Source organism: Dermochelys coriacea, chromosome 2 (genome assembly GCF_009764565.3).
Source record: "Dermochelys coriacea isolate rDerCor1 chromosome 2, rDerCor1.pri.v4, whole genome shotgun sequence".
In the NCBI taxonomy this organism is placed as follows: Eukaryota; Metazoa; Chordata; order Testudines; family Dermochelyidae; genus Dermochelys; species Dermochelys coriacea.
The window spans coordinates 33,534,348-33,545,107 of record NC_050069.1 but is presented as its reverse complement, the minus strand read 5'-3'; the positions used below and the strand labels follow the sequence as shown (position 1 = coordinate 33,545,107).

At 34.6% G+C, this 10,760-nt stretch overlaps 1 protein-coding gene across 2 annotated transcripts in view; it reads left to right on the top strand.

Annotated features, from left to right (window-relative positions):
* Positions 1-10,059, top strand: part of EMC2 (ER membrane protein complex subunit 2) — a 52,781-nt gene extending 42,722 nt beyond the window's left edge. For both annotated transcript variants that reach the window (XM_038389438.2, XM_043507423.1), the window contains exons 8-11: positions 1,640-1,721; positions 2,747-2,857; positions 4,370-4,474; positions 9,459-10,059. In XM_038389438.2, the coding sequence (XP_038245366.1) occupies positions 1,640-1,721; positions 2,747-2,857; positions 4,370-4,474; positions 9,459-9,545 (385 nt within the window). In that variant the 3' untranslated portion in view covers positions 9,546-10,059. The remainder of the gene's footprint in view (positions 1-1,639; positions 1,722-2,746; positions 2,858-4,369; positions 4,475-9,458) is intronic.
* Positions 10,060-10,760: the final 701 nt, after the last annotated feature.

Sequence of the window (10,760 nt, the reverse complement as noted above, 5' to 3'; positions counted from 1 at the left end):
TCTACACCAAAATTTAATTTTAAACTCTATGAAATCATTGAATTGAATATTTAATACATTGTTTTTTTTTTAATTTTATTAAAAACCGTACGACCCTATGTTTCAGGGGTTGGCAAACTTTGGCTCCTGGTCCGTCAGAGTAAGCCGCTGGCGGGTTGAGACGTTTTGTTTACCTGGAGCGTTCACGGGCACGGAGCCCCTCAGCTCCTTGTGGCCACGGTTCGCCGTTCCCAGAACTGCGAACCGCGGCCACAGGGAGCTGAGGGGCTCCATGCCTGCAGACGCTCCAGGTAAACAAAACGTCCCGACCCGCCAGCGGCTTACCCTGACTGACCAGGAGCCAAAGTTTGCCAACCCCTGAAATATAGGGTCAGCTTATGAAAGGGTCACACAGTTTTTACTATTTTTTACCTATCCATCTTGTGGGGATCGGCTTATAAACGAACAGGCTAATGAACGAGTATATACAGTATAATGATAAATATGTGTGCAAAGATATTATTATGAATAAATTGTGGCTCAAAACTGCTAATTTAAAAAAAATCCCTATTACAGCTGTAAATTGTACAGCTATAAACTTTCATAACATGGTTCTTTTTGCTAAAGTAAATATCTGTCAATATTTACTTTATAAACGCCAGTTTTCTGGGTTTGGGCATCTTACTATTTCAAACCACATTGAACTAAGATGTCTTGCACCTGGTTTAAAGCCAAGTTCTGAATGTTCTCCAGGTAACAGTGTAAATCATTTGAACTACACTAAAATTTTATGGTTTGTATATTTAGAAAACAAAAAGGCCCCAAAAATGTGATCGTGAGCTTTCTCAATTATTTTTTAAAGACTTAAAGAAAAAAGTGGTAACTTCCTCTTTTGGAATGGTATAAATATTTCTGTTTACATTTGTATAGTATTTTGTATGTGTATGCAAACCTGGAATTCTTGATTTAAAGGGGTTCATGTTAAGGTGTTGGATCTCAGTCTTGCAATTAATTCCTAAAGGGTAGACCCGCGGCTGGGGGGGGGGGGCATTAATTCCAGAATCAGAGCCTTACTCCATAATTTTCAATGACTTATGAAGCATCAAATAACTTAAAATACTTTCTTCAGCTGTGGAACAAAATGATGGCAGTTTGTCTTTAAAATAAATCAAATGCTTTGTAGCAGTTTGGGTTTTTTAAAGTTTTGAAAGCACCAGAAGATGTCTTGTAAATTACTGTGGTACCCATCACTGGTTAGTAGGTGTCTGACGTGTTCACACCCTACATTAATTGTTTGTATATGCGTGGTCCATTAAAATGACACACAATATACTCAGTACTGGTCATTGCACTGTTGGGTGTGGAATCCTTAAATAACTTCAATGCATAGTCCTCTGGAAGATGCATGAGTTCACAATGATATCAGATCATGTCCATTGAGCCTATCTCAGTTCACCAGGTATTATGATTTTATATTAAAAAAAAAAATCAATAAATCTTAAATTTGTAAAAAAAAAATTGTTTTATTATAATAATAAAATTCATGAAATGAGATATAATGAGGGCTAAAAATACTGAAATGTAAATAATACAATAGCTAAGACCTATTCCCACATCAAATCAGTTTGTTTTATGTCACTTTATTTTTGATGTTCCTCAGCTATGCAAAGGCGGCCTTCTGTTTGGAGGAGCTTATGATGACTAATCCACACAACCACTTATATTGTCAGCAATTTGCTGAAGTAAGTATTTTCAAAAGAATCTGTTGTGTTTGAATAGCTGTTCTGGTTTTGCTACTAATGGGAATAATACAAATAGAATAAAAATGATTTCTTTTTAGTAAGTTTCCTCTTTGGGATTTTAAGTACGTACAAAGGGGAGGCATCAGTTTAAAACACCTGATTGAACTTTGCTGAGTAACGATTTTTTAAAAAAAATCCTAGGATTACTACTATTACTAAATTGTAAATAAGAACTAAACCATCATTTGTTGAATGTACAAATTCTTATGGAAATAAACTAAGCTTGTTGAAATGTTTATGCTCTTCAATGAAATTTCAAAACTAAATGAATTAGAAATTAAACTTTTACTTATTATTAATGCTTTTCTTGGGAAGTATGTTTTTGCTTTTGGTACAGTCAAGGGGCCAGAGCTTGCAGTCCTCCTTTGTAGGAAATCTTGCCTGACAGAGAACTGGGAAAACATTACAGGATTTGGCTCAAGATATTTAACAGTTTGCACTAGATTCCAGTTTTTAAATTTTAAAAAATGGCATTATTAGTGGGAGTAAATATAATTTGTTCTGTTTACATTGATTAAATATTAGATGATTGTTCAAATTTAAGAGTCTGCTTATATCACTTTCTGGTTCCTAGAAATCCAAATTTTCTAGAATACATCTTCTAAAAAGTATTCTTTCTCTAGTTAATGTAATAATGGGAATTAATTCATTTAATTTCTCCTTTATTATGTCAGTGAGTGATATTTAAAATAGCAGTGACTTTTATAATGAGCATTTTTTTCTAAATTTGATTATTAAAAAGATCAGATACCTCACAGGTTAGTGCTTTGCCTTTTGTGTTTCACACGACATTCAAGATTTAGATGAGTCTTAGCGGTTTTAAGAGTAGTTTCTATAATCTCTTTGATTCAGATAAATAGAAAATATCTACCTACTGAAGTTTCTGGTGCCTGAGGCATGATGAAACATGCAAGTTTTCAAAGTAGTAAAATAAAACAGATTTAATCAGTCTCTAATTTTAACAGGTTAAATATACCCAAGGCGGGCTTGAAAACCTTGAATTATCAAGAAAATATTTTGCACAAGCATTGAAACTGAACAACAGAAACATGAGAGCTTTGTTTGGACTATACATGGTGAGTTTGAATGAATACTCATTGATTGTGTGTTGTCATTTAAAATTCAGTAATCTTCCAAGTCTAATATAATAGTTTTACTGTTTTGAATGAGAGTTATTAAATATCAGGAATGAACTGTTTGTTAGGCTAACACATTAAGGGCCTGCTTCCACACCAGTTGAAATCTATGGGACACAAGAGGACCTGGATTCTGTTCTTGCTCTATCCCTGACCTTCACATCATCCTTCTGTGCCCTTATTTCCCCATATTCAAATGGGATAATTATACTTCAACCTTCTGTGTAAAGTGCTTTGAGATTTGGTTAGTGCACTGTAATGTGGTTTTTGGGTTTTTTGGGGGAATTTTAATTGCAAAAGGTATAATTATTCTATAACCTTGTCTGTACTACGGAAACTTTGCAAAAATTTCCCCAGTTTCCTACACCAGTTCAACTCCACTGGGGGTAGCAACAGAGGAAGCCTAGTGTAAATGAGATGCCAACATTTTAAGTAATTCACCTTTGAAAAGCAACTGGATAAAATAAAATGTGAGGGTACTAGAATTATTATTTATTTAACCTTAACTTATCATTTACATGCATTTTTGAGGATTGGGTTATTAATGGTAACAGTGTGTGCTTTTTAACAATTATATTCATTATTGTAGGTCTGTCTTAACCTTAACTTAACAATGTGTTTTTACTTGGGAATTAAAAAAAAAAAATTAGTGGACACTAGCTGTCAATTAGAAATTTGCTAATGAATCAAACATACTATATGTAATATCTTCCCTTTCTATTTAGAGCACTCTCAAGCACTGAATTGTTATGCTTTAATGAGACCAAATAAATAATAAAATAAAACCTTTTTCCTAAATCTGTGGCTTCTTCATTACTGAGTGGTGATGGGATTTTCTGCTGCCAGAGTATGTAAAGAGGCCAAGTGTTTCTGCACAAGGTTTTCACAAGTTGTATAATTCTGAGAATTTTCTGCAAGCAAGCAATTATCCCTTATGCATTTTACGTTAATGGAAACTTCTGTAATGAAGCTATATTCAACATTTATATTGTTTGTATTTATATTTTAAGGGTAGACATGCACAAAGCCTGAACTATCTTAAAATTGTTGATCTATAATATCCCTAATATGTCAGTGTAGACATATCCCAAGACATAGGGTTTTATAGCCTCCTTGCCAGCAGATGGAGACAGAAAGCTATTTTTGTGACACTTTCACTCCATAAATGGAAAGGGACTGGGCATATTCAATCTCCCATGCAGGGATAGGAGAGAGAGACCGTTTTGTGGACAGCTGAACCCAAAAGTCTTTCATTTTAGTGAGATCAGTTCTCAATTCTTTTAACAGTCTAGTTTTAGGCTGGAGACTTTTTATGAACCAAAGGTTCATTTTACGTTCTCTTTGTTCCTTTCTGTTGGACTGTGTGTGGCGCACACCACCAGTTCCTATGGTCTCCTCTTTTGTATATGTGTGTATTTTGCAATCTTACTATTTTTTGTTTTGTAATTCTAGTCTGCCAGCCATATTGCTTCCAATCCTAAAGCAAGTGCAAAAATTAAAAAGGACAATATGAAGTATGCCAGTTGGGCAGCTAACCAAATCAATAGAGCTTACCAGGTTAGTATTTTGTCTACATTCTAAAGTCTTTTCCTGGACATACTGCATATCTCCATGTTATGATAAAATGGGGTACTAAAAGGCAAGATGTCTGCATATCTTAATAGCTTTTCTACTTTTTTTAAAATTAAATTTGGACAGATTTGGAGCTTTCGTAAATCAGCATAATTTGGTTGATTTCAGGTCACACCGGCTGACAACTGATTCAAATATATGCATTTTATTTCTGTGTAAAGGACTCTAAGTTTTACACGCTGTATTAATCTGTATAATGTACTGATTTTTTTTTCATATCTATTGATTTGTTCTTTCTAGTATTAGCATTAAATGCACAGGGTAGCATTATATGAATCTCCAAGACTTGGGACTATATGTTTCTGATTGTTTCATCATATGTGGTATGTCAGTAGTCAATTAAAATATTTTTGAATTTCTGTTTTAGTTGTGTTATTTACTAAAAGAAACAGAGATTAAAGGATTCAAGGCAAGATTTAAAAAAAAAAATGATTTGGCTGCTCAGTTTAAAACACTGGATTTTGGGAGAGGCGCGCTCAGCGCTGGAAAACAGCCTCTTTTAAGGTGTCTCAAGTTGAATACTCAAAGTCACAAGCCCCTTTTGACAGTGCTGGCCTTAGTGAATTGGTGGCCTAGTCAGGATTAATACCATGGAATCTTGAGTCCAAGGTTCCAACTTTAAAACTAGAGGTTTATTAGTAAAAATGAAAGTTGTAGTTGTAGTTATTTGATTCACAGCCATTTATTCTTGTTCTTTACATGTGGCTTTTTATCTCTCAGGAAATATGATTTGTGGTTTTTTTGTTTTTTTTAACTCTATGGTGCAGTTGTACAGTTTTTGTGAAGTTATTTTGGAGCCAGGTTAAAATGATTTGGCTTCCCTTTCTCAGTTGATGCTTACCAGAACAGATCACATTAACACAACTAAAATATATATATTTAAAACAAATGTCAAAACTTCTTTGTGCCTTTATTCCTTTGTGACACATTGCATAGTTCAGATGTATTTTATAGCACTTCGGGATAAAAAGTGACAAATACTATATCTGACTGAAACTGCATGGGGGATTTTGATTTGTAGCATGTATCTACTCAAATTAGAATTTGACAAGCAGGTCTGTGTGTGTGTGTGTGTGTGTGTGTGTGTGTGTGTATTGTATAAAAATACACACACGTGCATACACAGCTGGACAGGACCATTTCCCAGTCCCACCCTGCTTAAAATGTGAGTCTGACAAAACTGCGGGTAGGGTTTGGCGACACAGGTGGTACAGGAAATGGGGGTGTTGCAGAAGGTGGCCGTCTCCCTTCTGAGTCTATATGGAATCAGAGCCCTTGCATAATATTGTGGTGTTGAAGATGAAACTTCGGTCACTTGTGCCAGTTAAAGTCCCTGTGACCTTTTTCATGAGAGGAGATTCCATTTTGGATAATTAAATAGTCTATGAAACTCCACCCTTCTCCCACATTCCCCGAAGTTCTATGCAAAGTGAGATAGGAGACATAACATCTTAGTGAGTTTGCCATGGGTTTATGAGTTCTGCTATGTGGACTTGCTGGCATTGTCAGCAACTCAGTTTGTCCTTCAGTTGTGTCTGTTCTTTTACTCCAGAGAGTAGATGCATTCTTCATCCTGATTTGGCTATCTAGCAAAGTAATGTGGATTTGTGGCTCTGAATATGGATGTTTTAACTGAAGAAGCATAGAGGTATTGGGAGTTCCATTGCAAAATATATGCTTTTCCATGTGGATTTTGAACTTAAATTCCCACCAGTTTCATGCACAATGCCATTAATTTTGGATAACTTCCTCTATTTTGTCAAGTTCAGATCTGCAAGTTTATTTGATAAATATTCAGCTGTTTTGTTTTTCAGTGGATCTCTATTTTTGATTAGCCCTAATTAAAAATGTTTCTTTAGTGGCCAACTTCTCTTCATCTGGCTTCTGGCACCTAATTTTAATCTTTTGCTTTGTTTTTTCCTGTAAGCTTAAGTCTCTATTCGAACTATTGAATTACTTTGGTTTCTTGTATTAAGTGGTTTATTTTGTTTGTGAACACTCAGATGAAATTAAAGAAAACAAAATTTAGGCTGAATTATCCAAAAGGCCTCATTTCACCAAGATCTGTCAGACTGGAATAGGCTCCCAAGGAAAGTGGTGGAAGTTAGGAAGGTCGAATTAGATCGTGAATTCTTTTAGGAGTACAAATATTTCCACTTATGTATTTTTTGGCAATCCATATTTATTTAGGTGTTCAATATTTGTCCATCCCTGCTAACTAGTGCTTCTCTAGCTGTGCCTGGTCTGATAGAGAAATGTCCATTTAGGAAGGGAGAATTGTCTGGTATCTAGAACTCCTGGATTCTAACCCTGATGCTAAAAACAGGATTACTTCTCAGGGCATTGGGTTTTATTCTTTGTAAAAACACTGTTAACCTATCATATGAAAGCCTTTTTAAAAGTACTAACTATTGAAGTATAAGTGCATTTCTGTTACATTAAACACTTGAGACTGGTGGCTTGTTATCAAGATTAGATTTTACATTGTGTAGATACATCTTTTTTTAGGGAAATTCTGACCTGTTGTATCAAAGCAAGCTCCCTACAGTTATATATAAAATCCATTTATTTAACTATTGACGTGAATCACACAAAAAGTGAAAAACTACTTCTTTGTGTCGCTTAACATTGAAACAAAATATGGCTACCTAATGCTCTCCAATTAGATAATTGGTTTAGCATGTCCTGTGGTAGAAGCATTTCAGCAGAGGCAAGCAAGTTTGATTAATGCTCATGAAAATCTTTAATGTGATCCCACTCCTGGTAACTTTCCAGATAAATGTTTCTTAGGCACATTGCTAAATTCTTCAGTGTTAGTGAGTCACATGTTATTTATGATTGGAGAGGTGATTCTGTTACAAACCATTTGGGAAAAAGAAAATTAAATCATGATTTTTCTTTTTCTTTTTTTTTTTTTTTAAAGGGATTCTGGCTCAATCATCTGAATTGCAGTATAATGCCGGAATAGACAAAATAATTGGTCATCAAGGAAAATTTGAAGTGATTAGATTTCAAGCTTCTATTTGTTATGTTATGTGGAGTTCAGTTTTATCTGTTCTAATTTAAAGTGCATGTCAGTATCATTAAGGCAGCTGCTCATGAAACTAACAAATAATGTTACTTAAATTGACATAAAATATTAATTCTGTTCTCAATGTCCTTAAAGCAGAAACAGAAGTAAAATTCTGCTAATTTTGAAATCCCCTGCCTCCTTCCTCTAATCACCCCTGCCCCACCCCCAACTATTTCTACCATGCAGCATTACTTTTTGACCACAGTGTGCACAGACTTCTGTGCTGTTACTGAAAGAGTCACAGGAATCGTAACACGTGCTGTTTTATCTATTTTTTTTTTAAATCAAAGCTGTTTCTCAAAGAATTGAACCTTCCCGAGCATTTGATTAGGGCTGTTCTTGTTTTTGGGGAAGGGGGGGGAGGAGGGCATAGAAGAGAGGTTTTCTTCAGTTCTGTTCAAATCCAGGCAAAAGTTACTTTATCAGCTTGGAAGGCATAAAGCAATCTCTGCTGTCCCTCTAAAGTGTTATCATTATGGGCAGTTATAGGAATCTGACAATTTAAAAGATGGATTTACACCTAGCACAGGCAAAATTTAAATGGCATTCCACTTCTAGAAAAAGCAAGGTGGTATTTAGTTAAGGGATACAGTAAACAGTTTGTCATCGTAGCTACATTTTATGCTTCTAGATATTTAATTTGTAATGCCTTTTTATCTCCCATACCAAATCTAGTTTTTTAACAACACAAAGCTAACAGCTAGGAATTAAGGAAAACCTAATGTTAGACTGTAGCCTAAGGGGTCAAAAGCAGGTTAACAGCTCCTGCAGCTTGCTGCTGCTGTGATATTACCTGAGCTTGATCACTTAATCTTTCTCAACAGGTCATGAGAAGTTTGCTAAATTAAGTTAATTACAAGAGAAATGGGACACATCATAAATCAATGACTAAACATGCAGGACAGCAGTGGTATTTGAAGAAAAAATCATTAAACTGTAAATTTATTGAGTGTTTAGATGTTAACATTTAGTCAGAGAATAGGGTATTTTACTAACAGCAAATTATAGTCAGTACTTTATCACCAAAATATTTAGTGTACGTTTAAAAAAAAAAGTTTGGCGGCGGCTTTTTTTTCCCACTTGACTAAAGCACCAACCTAGCCAATAAATCGGTTGTGTTATATCAGGCTGATGAGTGATGGGAATTGTCAGTACAGTTAGAAAACTCATTTTGAGATCAGCATGGGGTAGTCAACAACTTTTTTTTTCTCCCCTGATGCTAGGTTACTAGTATAGTATGGAATTTTAAATGCTAAAGTGAACAAAGGTAATATTTGCATGACTACATATTCCTTCATTACCAATATAGCTTTTTCAAATTCAGTCTGGAATTACAATTGTAATGGTAGATTATAATTAAATAAAAGGTTCTGACTCTCAATCACAGTTGAACCGAGGAATGCATTTATGGGATCACTGCCTTGCTTTACAGTATGTTTTTGTATGTAAACTATTCCATTCCCGTGCTGTAAATAATATGGAGTCTTATTAGTTTTTTTATCATGTGCATATCCTGCCTCTATCAAAATATGAACATGATCTAAGTTAAATCAAATAAAAGACCAGTTTTTTAAAATGTTTCTGACAAATCACAAAGCAGACACTGGAAAAATTCTCTTTTCTCTGTGTTAAGGTAAATGCTAACTTAAGTGGTACAGTCTTAGTGAAACATTTGGGTTTTTTTTTTGTTTTTTCAGTAAATTGGTGGACTGTGTGTTTTAAAAGTTATTTTTGATTAACATTTAGAACCATAGCTTGTACAAGTTTATTGCATAGCATGGTGTAGTGAATTTTCTGTCACGTGACTGGTAAAAGTGAGTTGATTCTTTTCTTTAGTTTGCAGGTCGCAGTAAGAAAGAGACTAAGTACTCTCTGAAGGCAGTGGAAGACATGTTGGAAGCCCTGCAAATCACTCAATCTTAGACTGTCACAAAGAGATCTAATGTTAGATTTTACAACTCCATGTTCAACCTTTAATGATCTATGAGTTATGTTACTTTAAATGCCCAATTCCATTGTTAGTTAATGTGCTATCTTAAAGGATGTTTTTATGAACATTTAAAATGTCTATTTATTGCTGCTGTGAAGAAGATGCAATGAAAACTCATTAAAATGTGTAACTTATCCCAGGAAGATAACATAAAGAAATTAAATGTATTGCACATCAGTCTCTCTAGATTCTGTATGTACAGTGACTGCTTTTTAAGCCATAACCTGATGTAGAAATAAATTTGTTAAATGATCAAGTAGTTATATATTGGACCTGCAGACTTATACATATAGATGAATACCGTATGTTAGATAATTTTATCTTAATTGAATACTTGAGTTAAAATGTGGTAAAAGGTAAACACTGAGCAGTATTCATTATACAAACATGAATCATTTCTCTACCTGAGCACAGTTTATTCAAGAATAAATTTGATATTAAAGTTTTTGTTAAGATATTTTCTTGTGTAATTGGCAGTATAGAAATGGAAGCAATATATTCATACCCTTGGTTTCAGTGGAAAGAACTCGCATGCTTAAAGATAAGCATATGCTTAATACTTTGCTAGAGCCTTTGTGTACAAATGCATGAGCAAGTATCTGCTTGTCTATGCAGCTATGTGATTGGTGCATCTACTGGCACACTTTTTATTTGTGCAGTTAAGGACAGTAGGAAATCACCTCATGCTTCAAGAACTATCTGAATACAGCATTGTGTACTTGTTTTGATGTTTAGTGAGCAAAACAGTGCAGCTCATGGTTTATGGATCTTTGGTTCAGTCAGAATTAAGCTGTTAATTCATAAACTGTGGCAATTTAGTCATGCAGATGTTTCTTCAACTGCAGTTTCAGCATTTGGGCTTCAGAGTGGAAATTATATCAATTAAAAAATTCCAGTAAGAGATACTTCAACTCTTGATTTTAATGATGGATATCAACATAATTAATACGGCTCATATTTTAAACTTCATAGTCTTCTATACCCAGAGCGAGGTTAAGTCAAAGGCACTATAAGCCTTCCTAAGGCCTCAATTCCTGTGGTCATGTGATGAGATCAGAGACTTTCAGCTTTCATGTAAATAAATAAATAAGTTTCTGTCCCTCATGGATTCACAGAATAGCTTGAAAACATGACCCAAATGTAACTGA